The sequence below is a fragment of the Rhinatrema bivittatum genome, chromosome 9, assembly GCF_901001135.1.
Source record: "Rhinatrema bivittatum chromosome 9, aRhiBiv1.1, whole genome shotgun sequence".
NCBI classification, from domain to species: Eukaryota; Metazoa; Chordata; class Amphibia; order Gymnophiona; family Rhinatrematidae; genus Rhinatrema; species Rhinatrema bivittatum.
The window spans coordinates 17,875,915-17,893,070 of NC_042623.1; the positions used below are offsets into that span (position 1 = coordinate 17,875,915).

The following is a 17,156-nucleotide window of genomic DNA, read 5'->3' on the forward strand; positions in this document are numbered from 1 at the left end:
GTAACACATACCCAAGGATTCAGTTTCGCTCTTATCCCTCATATAGGCCGCAACCATTCACTCCAGCGAGATCTTCTTCTCAGTCCTCGCTCCCACGTCAATGTTCTCGACAACAGCGTCCTGCTAAACAAGCTGCAGCATCCCTACAAAAACAGCCTAAGGCATTTTGAGGGAGGCGATGCCATCCTCCCCGCTACCAGTTGGAGGACGCCTACAATTTTTCCACGAGCATTGGGAATCCATCACTTCAGATCAGTGGGTACTTCAAATTATAAAGGAGGGTTACCAGATGAATTTCATAACCAGTCCCCCTCTGCCGCATATACCACCTCTACAAGGGTTCTAACATCAGATACCCTAGTTAAAAATAGAGGTCTCAGAACTCCTTCTCAACGAATCCATTCAGCTTCTTCCATCTTATCAAATGGATCAAGGATTCTACTCCCAATATTTCCTCATTCCCAAGAAATCAGGGGGTTCTCGGCCCATTCTCGATCTTCGAGACCTGAACAAACATATTCAGAAAGAGAAATTCAAAATGACCTCTCTCAAAAACATTCTTCCTCTTCTACAAAAGAACGATTGGATGCGTTCCATCGATCTGAAGGATGCATACTCACACATTCCCATGCACCCGTCCTCCTGGCGTTTCCTATGTTTCTGAGTTCAGAACACTCATTACCAATACAAAGTCCTTCCGTTCGGCCTTTCCTCAGCACCCAGGATGTTCACGAAGTGCCTCGCAGTGGTGGTGGCTCACCTAAGCCTATAATCAATCCAATTTTTCCTTACCTGGACGACTGGCTTATAGTAGCCTCAGACCCACTTACGCTCCAGACCCATACAACCACCACATTATGATGCCTACAGAATTTGGGATTCATCATCAATTACTAAAAATCCCAACTCCAACCCACACAACCTCTGCAGTTTATTGGAGCAGTGATACACACTGCACACAACAGAGCTTATCTGCCTCGAGACAGAGCTCTCACCCTCTCCAACCTAGCTCAACGTCTGCACCTGCAAACATGCTCTTCTGCACGATGTGTTCTTCAATTACTCAGCCACATTGCAGCTTCGATCCATGTAGTTCCGCACACGAGACTTCATATGAGACAACTTCAATGGGGACTCAAACATCAGTGGAGCCAGTACAAGCAATCTTTAACAAAACGAGTCCACATTACGGCGACAATGAAAATGGACATTCGGTGGCTCTCCCATTCCAATCTCTCCCTTGGTTCCTTTTTCAGGACTCCTTATCAGTTGATTCTCACACAGATGCCTCCCGGAGGGGGTGGGGAGCACACTTGACCACCCTAAAGACTCAGGGATTGTGGTCCCCCAGGGAATCAATGCTGCACATAAATCTAGAACTTCGAGCAATTTGGAAAGCACTTCAAACCTTCTCAGCTCAAGTTGTGGGAAAGCCACTCATGATTTATACGGTCAGGTCGCCATGTTCTACATAAACAAAGAAGGCGGATCAGGTTCATGGACCCTTTGCTGAGAAGCTCTCTGGATTCTTTGTTGGGCAGAGTCCATGCAGATATCCCTTCAAGCAACCTACTTGCCGGGATTGGACAACATCACAGTGGACCGCCTCAGCAGGATTTTCCATCCACACGAGTGGAGGCTCAATCCAACAGTGACAACATATCTCTTCCAGAAATGGGGATATCCCACTCTCGACTTATTTGCGACAGAGGACAATAGACAAGTTCCCCGCTTTTGTTCAGTTTATCCAAGCACACTTCGTTACGCGCCGGATGCATTTCTAATTCCATGGACAGAAGGTCTGCTTTACACTTACCCTCCAATTCCACTCATTTCCAGGACGATTCAAAAATGTATACAGGACGTCTCAGACATGATTTTAATAGTGCCAGCGTGGCCAAGACAACCGTGGTATCCATATCTACTCCGGCTATCCATAACCCACCAAATTCCTCTGGAATCCCACCCAAACCTTCTCACGCAGGAAGGGGGAAATCTGCTCCACCCAATGCACCACTCCCTTCACTTGACAGCATGGAGATTGAAAGGCAATTATTAAGTCACCTGGCACTTCCCACTCCTGTTGAAGATATCCTTCTAGCGTCCAGGAAAGCCTCCACCAGACGTAACTACAAAGGGAAATGGTTTCGCTATTCGCAATGGTGCGCTCACCGGAAGCTTGATCCTTTCTCCGCAACCGTAGCAGAGTTGCTTCAATATCTACATCACCTCTATGACTCTGGTCTTGCCACTGCATCTGTACGGGTACATAGTGCGATTGCAGCTTTCCATGATCTGGACAGAGGTCTTCCAATTTCACACCACCCACTAATCTCCAGATTTATGCGTGGTCTAATCCACCTCCGTCCACCAACAATGAAACCTCCAGTTCCTTGGGACTTAAATGTCATTCTGGAGCAATTATTGTTACCCCCCTTTGAACCTCTGGACACCTCACACATTAAATACTTGATGAGGAAAACAGTGTTCTTGGTGGCGGTTATGTCTGCACGGAGAGTCAGTGAGCTTCAAGCGCTAGTTCACTACCCGCCATATCTAGAATTCTTCCATGACAATGTCACTCTTCAACCTCATCCAACCTTTCTACCAAAAGTAATCTCTCCATTCCATTTAAATCAAACAATTACACTACCAATATTCAAACCGAAACCGCATATCCATGATAGGGATCGGCAATTGCATTCACTCGATTGCAAACGAGCCCTGGCATACTACAAACAGAGAACTGAATCGCAGTCTAGACCATCCCAACTCTTCCTTTCTTTCAATCCTAATGCTCCGGGATAACCAGTCTTGAAAAGAACTATTGCCAGCTGGTTATCTCAATGCATCCAATTCTGTTATAATAAACGTTCCATACAATTGGACTCTAAACCTCGAGCACACCAGATCAGAGCCACAGCAGCATCGGTGGCACACCTCAGACAAGTTCCTATAATAGATATTTGCAAGGCTGCAACGTGGTCTTCCCTACACACATTCACGTTGCACTACTGCCTACAGCTACAATCCACCTCAGATGCTGCACTAGGTTCAGCAGTCTTGTCCAACTTTCCACAATGATAAGACTGTCTACCTTTATAAAGATGGATGTCCTACATCAAAGTATACAAAGCTGGACACCATCTATAACTTGGGACTCCCATACAGCATGGCTAAATCAGCCTGCTATCGACGGGAAAAAGCAAGTTTGCTTACCGTAAATGGTGTTTCCGTAGATAGCAGATGATTTAGCCATGCGTCCCCGCCCTCCTCCCTAGACAGTCAAAAAACAAACAAAAAAAACTGGCATTTGCTTATGCATTCATCTTGGATACAAAGAGACTGAAGGGAAGATGGCTGATTCGCACGGGAACACACCGCGCAGCTGCACAGTTAAAACTCTGTGACTCACTGAGGGAAGCTCCGCCTACCAGGATCGCAATGCGCTCCCATACAGCATGGCTAAATCATCTGCTATCTACGGAAACACCGTTTACGGTAAGCAAACTTGCTTTTCCTGACTCCACAAAAATGCAAACTAAGGTGCGCATTACATCGCGCACGTGTGAAACCGCTCCTCACAGGGCAGTGGAAGCCTAGCAGGGGAGACGCTCCTCCTCCTGGCGCTGTGGGTGTGCTTGCTGAAAGCGGTAGCAGCATACTAATTCCTTCCCTCTGCTTCTCTGTAGGTTTCTGGGCTGACAGGACACCTGTGCATGAGGCAGCCAGGCAAGGGCATGTCGGGCAACTTCAGGAGCTGATTGACTATGGAGCCTGCGTGAACCTGGTGACAGTGGACTCCATCACTCCCTTGCATGAGGCCTGCTTACAAAGGCAGACTCAGTGCGTGAAGCTGCTGCTCACTGCAGGGGCCCAGGTGTGTAATGCTGCGGGGCGAAATGCAAAACTTTACTTGTGCTTTTTATCGGTTTTAGCAGCAGGAAGGTATCTTGAATGTTTCATGTGACTATTTACATTTCATCCTGTAAAGAAGAAGAGCTTGTTAGAGATTTGATGTGTGAGATTTGATGTTAGAGATTTGATGTGTGCACAGTATTTCAAAACAAGTATATGCACTGCTACTCCCACCAAATCAAGTGGAACAAGTTAGAGCTAAGTTATGTTTTTATTGTTCAAACCGTTTATTAGTTTTAAGATGTGTACATAGATTTGTTTTATTGTTTTGTTTTTATTCCAATCAACCCATTTATTATATTTTTAATTCTTGCTTCCTCATAGCCCTTCAGAGCAGCCATGTTAGCAAGAGAGGCACTAATTACTGCATGCACTCTGCACCTGAATTGTTTACTGCTCACAGCTTAGTCAGTATGGATCAGTCTGATTTCATTTCATATGAGGTACTGTGACAGATTTTTCAAGCTACCCCCTTACAGGCTGCTAGGCCTGTAAGGGGGTAGCTTGAACCATAAACTAATGTCTTTGTAGAACGCTCTCTAAATTGAGTGAGTGTTTTCCCTCTACATACCGGATCAGTCCAGACTCCTGGGTTTTGCCTCCGCACCAGCAGATGGAGACAGAGCAAGATTTGACTGGCTCTGCCATATATACCAGGGTGCCACCCACAGCCAGCCAGTATTACTCTGTCTCCAGCAGATGGTCTGGGTGCTCCACTCACAGTCTGATTTAAAAAAAAAAAAAAAAAAAGAAACAGGGAGATAGGTAGATTTGATTTTGTATTATTAGGTGCCTTGAATTAAGTTCTTTCTTTCAAAAAAAAAAAAAGATTGTTGCTGAAGGAAGAAGGACTCCCGCTTGACGGTCTTCGCCTCCCAGGGGGTTTGGTAGGTCCTGAGGGGACCATCCCCCCTGGTTTTGCAGGCGGCTGGGGCTAAGGGTCGAGGGCCCTACCTGTGCCTTGGAGGCAGCCCAGCTTGGGGTGATACAGGAGAGTCCGGACCACTCACCCCAACGAGACCACTTCAGGACCCATTGGTGGACAGCAGAGCAGGTCAGGCGGCGTTTTCTATACAAAAAAGACTTGTTTTTTCGTTCGCGGGTCTCTCTTACCTTGTTGCCACAGCGATCCGTTTGGGTGGGCTTTCTCTCCCCCTTCTTCATTTTCCCTACTTTTCAGGCCGATACAGTACAGTGCGCTTCGATGGAGCGCACTGTTAGCCTGCGCTGGGACGCGCGTTTTCCCTTACCCCTTATTCAGTAAGGGGAGGAAAACGCGCGTCCAACCCGTGGCACCTAATAGCGCCCTCAACATGCAAATGCATGTTGAGGGCCCTATTAGGTAGGCGCGTGGGATACAGAAAGTAAAATGTGCAGCCAAGCCGCACATTTTACTTTCAGAAATTAGCGCCGACCCAAAGGTCGGAGGTCCCGAAAAGTAAAAAAAGTAAAAAAAAAAAATAAATTTTGAATTCGGCCCGCGGCTGTCGGGCCGAAAACCGGACGTTCAATTTTGCCGGTGTCCGGTTTCTGAGCCCATGGCTGTCAGCGGGCTCGAGAACCGACACCGGCAAAATTGAGCATCGGCTGTCAAACCTGCTGACAGCCGCCGCTCCTGTCAAAAAGGAGGCACTAGGGACGCTAGTGTCCCTAGCGCCTCCTTTTCCCCGTTTTTACCGCGTCACCTAATTTAAATAGAGAATCGCGCACATCCGCCGAAGGGCCGGTGCACGCACCGGGAGAGCAGGCGTTCATCCGCTCTCCCGCGGACTTTACTGTATCGGTCCGTTTGTTGGGTCGGCCAGGTTACCTGATGCCATGCGGTCAGGTCTGCGTAGCATGTGGGGTGGATGGCGCGCGCGCCTCTCGCAGGATGGGCTTTGCTCTGCCTGCATGCCTGGAGGTGAGGGGATTTCGCGGCCGGTCAGGAGGGTACTTGTGAGGTGCAGTTAGTTGGCAATCACCATCGGGGAACTGCCTGCCTCGTCCCACAGACCTGGGCCGGTGAGCGCGGGAAAAGCCGCCATTTTGGGAGCCGCTTCAGTCGCGGTTCTGATCGCTGGGGGATGGTGATTCCCCCCCCCCCCCCCACAGCCGACAGCTGCGAGGCTCGTTCCGGCTGCGTCGGCTGCAGGTGGAGGACTGGATGACGATGCTGGAACGGATTCAGAAGGTTCCTTTTCGTCCTTTTCTTCAGATTTTATTTTAGCCATGCACAGAGCCTTTAAGGCTCGCAAGGCCTTAAAGAGACAGGCTCTTGTCCGGAAGCTTCGAGGCACCGCCTCCCCCAGCCAAGAGGCCGAGCCAGACACGAGACCCAGGGAGAGCTTCCAAGGCTCAACATCCATTACGGACTATTCCACTCTGGGAGGATTCGGACTTGGCTTCGGAGTCCCCAGATCCGGATGATCCAGAAGAGACTACCCTGCCCCCGAGGGGGGTCGAAGGAGTAGGCGACCACACTCAGGGATCTGCGTGGCAGAGTCAGGTCACTGAGGGTGACGATCCTAAGGTGGTCCGCCTGTTCCTTAGGGATGAACTGGGTCCCCTAATTCCTGCAATCCTAGAAGAGTTAAGGATTGCGGTGCCGCCAGAGGAGTCTCGTTTGGGCTCGATGGACCCAGTATTATTGGGCCTGAGTGATCCTCCTACAGCCTTTCTCTTCCATTTTTCGGCTATGGACTTGCGTTTTCATGAATGGGATACTCCAGATTTGGGGTTGAAGGTCCCGAAGGCTATGGATGAACTATATCCTCTTCCGGAGGATGCTTTGGATATGCTTCGGGTTCCGACGGTGGATTCTGCGGTTTCTGCGGTGACGAAAAGGACTACCATTCCAGTTACGGGGGCTATAGCTGTTAAAGACCTTCAAAATCGGAAATTAGAGGTGCAGCTTAAGAAGATCTTTGAAGTTTCCGCCCTAGGGGTCCGGGCGGCAATGTGTAGTAATTTTGCCCTGAGAGCGGGGCTTCGCTGGGTGCAACAGTTGTTAGCCAATGAGGGCCTTTCAGAAGAAGAAGCGCGACAGGCAGGCCGTCTCAAAGTGGTAGTGGCCTATAGTGCTGATGCCCTTTGTGATCTTCTGCGCACTTCAGCTCGCTCCATGGTCTCGGCAGTATCGGCACACAGGCTGTTGTGGTTGCAAAATTGGGCGGCGGATGGGGCCTCCAAATCCCGTTTGGGTTCCTTGCCCTTTAAGGGGAAACTTCTTTTTGGGAAAGAACTGGAGGATATGATTCAGTCACTGGGCGAGAATAAGGTTCACCGCCTGCCGGAGGACAGGACACGATCCAGGGGATCCTTCTCTAAACGATCCCGATTTCGAGGGTCGCACAAGTCTCGCCTGGCTCATACCACCACTTCTTCCTTTCATCCCACGCCAGCAGTTTTGGTCCAGACCTCTTGTGGCCGGCGCTTCGGTAGACCTGGAGTTTCCCAGACGTCTTCAGGTGGGAAGCCTGCACAATGATGTCAGGCCATTCCTTTCCTCGGTACCAAAGGTAGGGGACAGATTGTCTCTGTTTTACGAGGAATGGACTACAATCACGTCGGACCAGTGGGTGCTCTCAGTGATAAAACACGGCTACGCTTTAGATTTTGCACGCCATCCCAGCCCGAGGTTCCTAATATCTCCGTGCGGATATGCCACAAAAAGGCAAGCGGTCAAACTCACTTTGCATCATCTTCTGGACCTGGGGGCAATCGTTCCGGTATCTCCCCCAGAACAGCGAAGGGGATGTTATTCCATATACTTCGTAGTTCCAAAAAAGGAGGGTTCCTTCCGACCCATCCTTGACCTCAAGCATGTCAGATGTCTGCGGATACCCCGCTTTCGCATTGAGACATTACGGTCGGTCATCGCTTCCGTTCGGCCGGGAGAGTTTCTGGCTTCACTAGACCTGACAGAGGTGTATCTGCACATTGGGATCAAACAAGACTACCAGAAATATCTGAGATTTTTCGTCCTAGGGAACCACTACCAGTTTCAAGTGCTATCATTCGGTCTTGCGACGGCTCCCAGAATGATTACCAAAATTATGGTGGTGGTGGCTGCTCAACTTCGCTGGGAAGGCTTGCTGGTGCACCCGTACTTGGACGATTGGTTGATTCGGGCGAAGTCTGAAAGTCTGTGTCACTCGGCAGTCCAACTGGTGCTACAGGTGCTGAAGTTTCTCGGTTGGGTGGTCAACTTAGCCAAAAGTTACCTAGTCCCATCCCAGTCGGAGTTTTTGGGAGCCTTGTTCGACACCTGTCAGGGAATAGTTTACCTTTCATCGGATCGCGGTCTCAAGCTGCAGGGCCAAGTATCGACCCTGCTTCAACTACACATCCCGATGGTCTGGGATTACTTACAGGTAATTGGTTTCATGGCTTCTACTCTGGAATTGGTCCTGTGGTCATTCGCGCACATGAGGCCTTTACAATCGGCCCTGCTTTCCCGTTGGAGTCCCATTTCCGAACAGTTCTACCTTCCCCTGCCCTTGACGGAGTCTGCCCGTTCCAGTCTAGGGTGGTGGCTGTGTTCGGATAACCTGCACAAGGGTGTTCTACTGACGGTGCCAGAATGGACGGTGGTCACCACGGATGCCATCCTTTCTGGTTGGGGAGCCGTTTGTTTGTGACAGTCGGTTCAGGGACTCTGGTCTCCAGCGGAGTCTCGGTGGTCGATCAACCGCTTGGAAACCAGAGCAGTTCGCCTAGCCCTGCAGGCTTTTCTTCCTATCATTCACGGGAAGTCGGTAAGAGTGCTGTCCGACAATGCGACCACAGTAGCGTACATCAATCGGCAGGGTGGAAGCAGGAGTCGGCCGGTGGCACTGGAAGCTCGACTGTTGATCCAGTGGGCGGAACTTCACCTATCCGCCTTAGCTGCATCCCACATAGCAGGGGTCGACAATGTACACGCAGATTTTCTGAGTCTAAATCAGCTCGACCCCGGAGAGTGGGAGCTAGCGGAAAGGGCTTATCAACTCATCTGCAACAGATGGGGCACGCCGTGCATGGATCTCATGGCGACTTTCAAGAATGCCAAGGCTTCTCGCTTCTTTGCTCGTCGCAGGGACACAGGGGCAGAGGGCGTGGTTGCTCTAGCTTTGGCTTGGCCGGCGTCTGTTCTGCTGTACATTTTTCCACCTTGGCCTCTGATCGGCAAAGTACTTCGTCGCATAGAGACACATCCGTCGGATGTGATCCTGGTAGCTCCCGAGTGGCCCCGTCTGCCATGGTTTGCGGATCTGCTCAATCTGGTGGTAGACGGTCCGCTGCGCTTCCCGCTTCTTCCGAACCTTCTTCATCAGGGTCCAGTTTGTTTCGTAGCGCATGGCATTTGAGAGGAGGCGCCTGAAAGGTAAAGGTTACTCGGACGCGGTGATGACCACTCTCCTCAGGTCACGCAAGGTGTCGACTTCCCTATCTTACTTATGGGTTTGGAGGATTTTCGAGTCATGGTGTGTTTCACGTCAGATTGCTCCCACTCTGGCGTCGGTATCCCGAGTTCTAGCTTTCCTCCAGGACGGTTTGTCCAAGAGCTTGTCCTGTAGTTCCTTGCGGGTGCAGGTGGCAGCCCTGGGTTGTTTGCGTGGTTCTATAGATGGGGTGGCATTGGCAGCATATCCTGATGTCTCGCAATTTCTTCGCAGGGCAAAACATTTGCAGCCACCGGTGCGTCTTCCATGTCCATCCTGGAATTTGAATGTTGTCCTTATGGCTTTGTGTGTGCTTCCTTTCGAACCATTGAAGAGGGCGACTCTGAAAGACCTCACGTTGAAGATGGTATTTTTGGTAGCAATTTCCTCAGCATGTCGGGTCTCTGAATTGCAGGCGTTATCATGCCGGGAGCCTTTCTTGAGGATCTCAGATTCCGGGGTTAGTTTACGGACTGTGCCATCATTTCTTTTGAAAGTAGTGTCCTCTTTTCATTTGAATCAGTCCGTAGAACTTCCTTCATTTTCCGATTTGGATTGGTCGGATCCTCTTTCCAAGGAGTTGAGAAAATTGGATGTTCGAAGGGCACTTCTGTGTTATCTGGAAGTTACTATCGCTTTTAGGTCCTCGGATCACCTCTTTGTTCTCTGGAATGGACCAAAGCGGGGTAATTTGGCTTCCAAGACCATGATCGCATGGTGGTTGAAAGAGGCCATTAATTCTGCTTACTTGCTTTCTGGAAAGCCATTACTGATAGGGCTCAAGGCGCGTTCCACTCGATCTCAGGCAGCTGCCTGGGCTGAATGTCATCAAATCTCCCCGCAGGAGATTTGCAGAGCAGCAACTTGGAAATTGTTGCATACTTTTGCGCGTCATTACAGGCTCGATGTGCAAGATCCAAGCGGGGCAAATTTCGGGGTATGCGTGTTGAGAGTGGGCCTCTCCAGTTCCCATCCCACGTAGGTGCAAGCTCTGGTACATCCCAGGAGTCTGGACTGATCCGGTACTTACAGGAAAAGAAAATTAGGTCTTAGCTTCGATAATTTTCGTTCCTGTAGTACCAAGGATCAGTCCAGAGTCCTGCCCGCTGTGTGCAACAAGGTTTGGGAGAGTCCGCTACTGCTATTTGTTTGTGTTGTCCTCTGGTCTGCGGATTTTCCTGCTGTTCGTATCCTTATTTACAGGTCTGGTTTTTCTTGTTGGGGTCAGTGATCCATATGTTCAGTTACATTTCTTGTAGATAGTTTGGTTTGAGAATCATTCTGCTTTGACATGGCGTAATACTGGCTGCCTGTGGGTGGCACCCTGATATATATGGCAGAGCCACTCAAATCTTGCTCTGTCTCCATCTGCTGGTGCGGAGGAAAAACCCAGGAGTCTGGACTGATCCTTAGTACTACAGGAACGAAAATTATCGAAGGTAAGACCTAATTTTCTTTTGCTGGTTCCTGGTACAGTGCTGGGTTTTTGAAGAGCTCATGCATCCACAGAAATGTGTCAAACTGCCAAGGCAACCGGCAGGAGGCCAGGAATTGCTTGCCACTTTCCATGGCAAATTGAGAGATTCCACAGTCCAGAAGTACTAAGGTGTTTCTCTCATACTGTGCCCTACATCTTCTCCCATGTGCATTAAAGGAGATGGCAATGACTTCCCTAATACAAAGTGAGGAGTGTGACATAATATATAAAACAGTAATAAAATTAGCACATGCTATTCTAGTACAATTTATAATACAATATATATGGTTCTCAGATTTATATTGATGCAATTTTTAACATTTTGTATTCAAAAGTACTTTTAATTGAAGTCAATCTGCAACTCTCAAAACATTATAGAAAGGTTATGTTTCAAGTGTTGCATGCTTGTGTTTTATGGAGGAAGTTTACCTGGCGGTTAAGAACCCTAAAGTAGGGGGTCACCAGAGATGAAACTCTGACATTGACCTCATACTTTTCTCCCTTGCATTGCGAAAAGTTGGACAAGTCATATTATCTCCCATAGCCTCCGTGCTAGTCTCTGCTCTACTACTCGCTTTGTAACCTTGGGCGAGTTGTTTTGTCTCCCTTTGCTTCATTTTACCCAACTATAACTGGTCAGTATTTATAGTTTTCCTAGCGTGTAGCAGATGGACTCAGGACCAATAGGTATAGTGTGCTCCTGATAGCAGTTGGAGGCGGAATCAGATTTCAATCTGACGTCAGCATTACAGGAAGCTCTGCTCTTCAGTATTTCTCAGTGTCCTTAGCAGTTTGGGACTATACACACGCTTGCACAGCGTTAGAAAATCCAAACCAAAATTCCAAAACGAAGAAATAATCTTACCTCTAGAGATGAGCCCCGCTCTCCTGCGGTGATATCTAAGGGTCCCTCCCCCAGTCAAGAATTCCTGAGGTGATTTCCGAGATCCCTCAGAGGTAAGCCTCGGGCTGATAGCCAATTCCTGGCGTGGACTTAGCCCCCAGGAACGGGAGTGGCTGAGAGGCAGCGGGTGCAAGTCCGAGCATGGCGGTGAAGGTAATTTCCCTCTCTCCCCACAGCCGGAGACTGCCCGGCACCAGACCAGGAAATGCCGAGACAAGATAAGGTAGAAAACTTTCTTAAATCTCCAGTGTCTGAGGCTCGAATAACTGTACAGATCGCCAGCCGGCGTCTGTCCCATTGGGTTGATCAGCGCAGTCTGGGCTAGACCCCGATTCGGCTTGAGGGCCCACCCACGTGGAGATCCTCCGGGGGGGGGGGGGGGGGCACCATCTTGCTTGTGTGGTCGCCGGCACTATTTCCCCCCCTTGATCGCTGTACTGTCCGCCTAACTGAGCCGTGCTCACAGCGGCGAGCCGGGTGCATAACATACTTGTGTGAACAGCAGCACGCGCATTGGTGCCGTGCGCATAGCGACTTGCTCAACGGCGCCAGGCGCACAATTTCGGCTGCGCGCATATCTCCGTAAGCGCATATACTGGCCTGCACGCATATCTTCACAGCTTGCACGCACACCCTCTGCGCACCCGGATCGCATATCTAAGCCTCCCAGCGTGCGCATATAAATGCACAGACTGGGTTTGAATGCCCCTACTCGCACAAACCATGGCTCCACCGGCCAACAAAGTCAAAGCACAAGCCCTCTGCCCAGCCTGCCACATAAGAGCTGTGCAGCATGAAGCGGCTACTGCCCTGTGCTTACAGTGCGAGACGGCTCTAGGAGAACCAGGACAAGGTCCCCCTCCCAGCCAGTACAGGAATCCGGCTCCACCGATAGTATCCTGGACCTCTCTATCCCCAGCTCGGCCCTCCCTCAGACGGGGCTCTCAGGGGAATGCCGCTGGGTTCAATATGGACCCAGGAACCTTTTCCTGGGTGGAATTCTTCAAAGGTCTGCAAACCATCCAGGCACAATCGGCGCCACCTGTGACACAGCCACAGCATCCACCAGAGGACCTAAACCTACCAGGCCACTTTCGGCCTCCCAGAGATCCTCCACCTCTGGACAAAAGCCTCACCTTAGGGGACACGGACACCTCGGAGGAAGATCAAGAATCCTGGGAGGAGGGGGAAATCCCTCCAGTAACAGAACCATACCGAACCATGATGCATTTCTTCTCCAAAGACGAGCTACCAGACTTGTGTCTCTGAGCCTGAAGGAGCTGACCATCCTAGGCACAAGCGCCACAGTGGAACCAAAGACGAACCCTCTTCTGGTTGGGCTCTGTCAGGCCTCACGCCATTTCCCGTTGCTACAAGCCGTACAACAACTGATCGACCTGGAATGGAATGCTCCGGAGGCCAGTTTCAAAGGAGGATGTGCCCTAGAAACCCTATACCCACTAGATCCCTCATCCAAAGAACTCCTAGTGTTTCCCAAAGTGGACGCCATGCTCTGCGCTGTCACAAAGTGCACTACCATTCCAGTCGAAGGAGGAGCGGCACTCAAGGATGCCCAGGACAGACATCAGGAATCCATCCTTAAACAATCATTTGATGCAGCAGCTATGTCACTGCAAATCGCTGCCTGCTGTGCCATAGTGACACACGCATGCTTGTCACTGACCAGGAACACCACCACACCCGTCGAAACATTAGAACCAGCAATATCCTTCCTCACGGATGCCACCTCCAACCTGGTGCACACCTCAGCCAGGGGCATCTCATCCATTGTGGCAGCCAGAAGGCAACTCTGGCTCCGAAGCTGGTCAGCCGACGCGACTTCCAAGATGAAACTCACGAGAATGCCCTTTAAAGGAGCCCTCCTGTTCAGAAGTGAACTGGAGAAGTTAGCCGACAAATGAGGCGAATCCCCAGTACCTCGGCTACCGGAGGACAAGAACAAGAGAAGCCAACGCCCCTCTCCCCGAACATCCAGGGGCAGAGGATCACAAAGTTTTAGACCGTACAAGAATACATACCAAGCACCTCGCCCCACAGACAGGGGCCAGTCCTTTCGGAACAAACACAACAAGAGGGGAGGCGGTGCAGGCCCAGGCCCCAGCCGCACCCCACAATGAGAATCAACAGACCCATCCACAGGAAGAAGCCATAGGGGGCAGGCTTGCTCTATTCTACCAAAGATGGGTCAAGATAACGTCGGACAAGTGGATCCTAACCATCAGTTGGGAGGGATACTATCTGGACTTCCTCAGTATCCCCCCAGACAAATTTGTGAAATCCCCTTGCCACTCCCCCTCCAAGAGGTCGGCAGTGGAAACCACACTGACCAAATTGCTCGCCCTAAAGGCTATAACACCGGTGCCCATGCACCAACAAAATACTGGGCACTATTCCATCTATTTTATCGTGCCCAAGAAAGAGGGAATGTACTGGCCCATCCTTGACCTCAAATCTGCCTGAGGGTATTACACTTCCGCATGGAAACCCTGCGCTCCGTCATAAAGGCGGTACAGCAGGGAGAATTTCCGACCTCCCTGGATCCGTCAGAAGCCTATCTGCACATCCCGGTTCATCACGACCACCAGCGCTTTCTACGCTTCTCGACCATTGACCACCACTACCAATTCCGAGCGCTACCCTTAGGACTAGCCACTGCCCCTCGGACATTCACCAAAATCATGGTGGTAGTGGCAGCAACACTGAGGAAAGAAGGAATCCTTGTACACCCGTACCTGGACGATTGGCTGATCAGAGAAAAATCTCCAGAAGAAAGTCATCAGGCGACCTCCAGAGTCAAGAACCTACTGCAAAACCTTGGGTGGGTCGTCAACACAATCAAGAGCTGTCTGCAGCCCTCCCAATCTAGAATACCCGGGAGTCCGGTTCGACACCCAGCAGGACAAGGTCGTCCTTCCCATTACAAGGAGAAGGAAATTGATGGACCAGTTGAGAAAACTGTTGAACGGTGCTTGCCCCACGGTATGGGACTACCTCCAAGTCCTTGGACTCATGACATCAACCCTAGAAGTCACATGTGTCACAAGGGCCCACATGTGACCACTACAACGTTCCCTACTGTCACGATGGAACCCGATGTACCAGGACTACACCGTCTGCCCCCAGTTGCCAGCAGAGGTACGGACCCAGCTCCTATGGTGGATATAAGAGGACCATCTGAGCAAGGGAATAAGGCTATCCACACCAACCTGGGTCTTGCTCACCATGGATGCGAGCCTACAAAGGTGGGGACCCCACTGTCAGGAACTGTTGGCCCAGGGGCAATGGGACAAGGAAGAGTCAGGATGGAACATCAACCGACTGGAAGCCCGGGCAGTCAGACTAGCCTGCCTACTATTCAGTCACAGACTCCGAGGAGAAGCTGTCAGTCCACACAGGGACCTGCTCCAGCAAGGACTGATCCTCCACGAAAACCCAACTGGATTCTCTCTTACGGTTTGGCCATTGAGAGGACTCACCTGAAGAAGAGCAGATACTCGAGGACAGTAATTGACACCCTGCTCCAAGCATGCAAGTTTTCCACATCTTTAACTTTTATATACGAATATGGAGAATATTCGAAGACTGGTGTGAAGACCGTGACATCCTGCCGCGGACAGTCAAAATTCCCATGATTGTGGAATTCCTGCAGGACGGCCGGAATTCCTGCAGGACGGCCTTGATGGAATCTCTCAACTCAATCAAGGTTCAACTGGCCGCCCTGGCCTGCTTCAGAGCCAAAGTGGACAGCATCAGTCTATCTTCCCATCCAGACGTCTCCCACTTCCTGAGAGGGGTCAAGCAAATCCAACCACCACTAAAGTGGCTGGTACCCCTATGGAATCTCAATCTAGTACTCTACTTCCTAGCGGGAGCTTCCTTCACATCTACACGCGGTCTGTCCCTACGGCTCCTGACCTTGAAGACTGCATTCCTAGTGGCAATATGCTCATCCCGTCGCATCTCCGAACTTCAAGCACTATCCTGTCGGGAACCATTCCTCAGATTCACACCGGGATCCATACAGCTATGCACTGTCCCCTCCTTCCTTCCAAAGGTGGTTTCTCATTTCCATCTAAACCAAACCATCTCACTGCCATCTCCAGACGAGCAAAAGGACTCAAAGACTCACGCTGCCTATGTCATCTTAACGTCGGCCGACTCCTAGTCTGCTACCTGGAAAGATCGGAATCCGTACGAAAGATGGACTACCTATTTGTCCTTCACAGCAGGAAGAAACAAGGGGAAGAGGCCTCGCGGGCAACCATAGCCCGCTGAATCAAAGAAGTAATCAAGGCGCCCTACGTAGAGGCTGGCAAGCCTCCACCTCTACAAGTCAAGGCCCATTCCACAAGGGCCCAGGCAGTGTCCTGGGCAGAAACCAAGATCTGTCGGGCTGCGACGTGGTCCTCCATTCACACCTTCTCGAGGTACTACCGCCTGGATGTTCAGGCCAGGGAGGACACAGCATTCGCAAGGGCAGTACTAAGTGGGCCACGGGCAGCCTCCCACCCAGTTCGGGAGTAGCTTTGGTACATCCCATTGGTCCTGAGTCCATCTGCTACATGCTAGGAAATGGAGAAATTACTTACCTGATAATTTCGTTTTCCTTAGTGTAGACAGATGGACTCAGCATCTCGCCCACGGCTGCCTCAAAATACGGAAACCTCAGGTAACAATCCCCGAGAGCAAGACAAGCACGGGTAAGCCAGACTTATCCCTAGTTAAAACACCCATAGCTACCGGGTGTCTGTGTTTCTCGGTTGACGACACTGGCGGTCTCCAGCTACAATTCACGTCAACTAGTTCAAGTTAATCAAGTTAACCTAGTTAATCAAGTTATCCAAACACACATATATCCCACTATTGCTTTTCGAGGAGAATACTGAAGAGCAGAGCTTTCTGCACAAGTATATGTAGTGCTGACGTCAGATTTAAATCTGACTCCGTCTCCAACTGCTATCAGGAGCACACTATACCCATTGATCCTGAGTCCATCTGTCTACACTAAGGAAAACGAAATTATCAGGTAAGTAATTTCTTCAATCAATTTCCTTTTCGTTCTGCAGACCAGTCTAAAAACTTCTGGGATTTCCTCTCTTTCACCAGCAGGTGGAGGCAGAGAACTTTTTTTTTTCCTTTGGTGCTATATATATTCTGGGATAGCCGGAAGTCCTTCTGGAATTCTCTGCCTTCAGTTGGTGAAGGCAGCGTAAGATAGCAGGAATCGCCAAATAAATAAATAAAACATTGAAAGAACAAAGAGAAGCAGACACATGGGCTCTCTGTGAAATGCAGACCTTTTCAGGCTGGTGCAAGTTCCCCTTACCCCCGCAGAGCACGGGAGTTATGAAAACCAGGAAAGTGAAAGCAAACCTAAAGGGGATGCCAAGGAGGAGCAGGGTTGCGGCCCAAATTAGAACATGTTGGCACG

At 50.3% G+C, this 17,156-nt stretch overlaps 1 protein-coding gene across 7 annotated transcripts in view; it reads left to right on the plus strand.

Moving 5' to 3' along the window:
• ASB13 (ankyrin repeat and SOCS box containing 13) overlaps positions 1-17,156 on the plus strand; it is a 73,324-nt gene that overhangs the window by 33,139 nt on the left and 23,029 nt on the right. For 6 of the 7 annotated variants that reach the window (XM_029616238.1, XM_029616241.1, XM_029616245.1 and 3 more), the window contains one exon: positions 3,693-3,880. In XM_029616238.1, the coding sequence (XP_029472098.1) occupies positions 3,693-3,880 (188 nt within the window). Of the gene's footprint in view, positions 1-3,446; positions 3,502-3,692; positions 3,881-17,156 lie in introns of those variants that run through there. The other variant, XM_029616243.1, reaches the window with a different exon arrangement.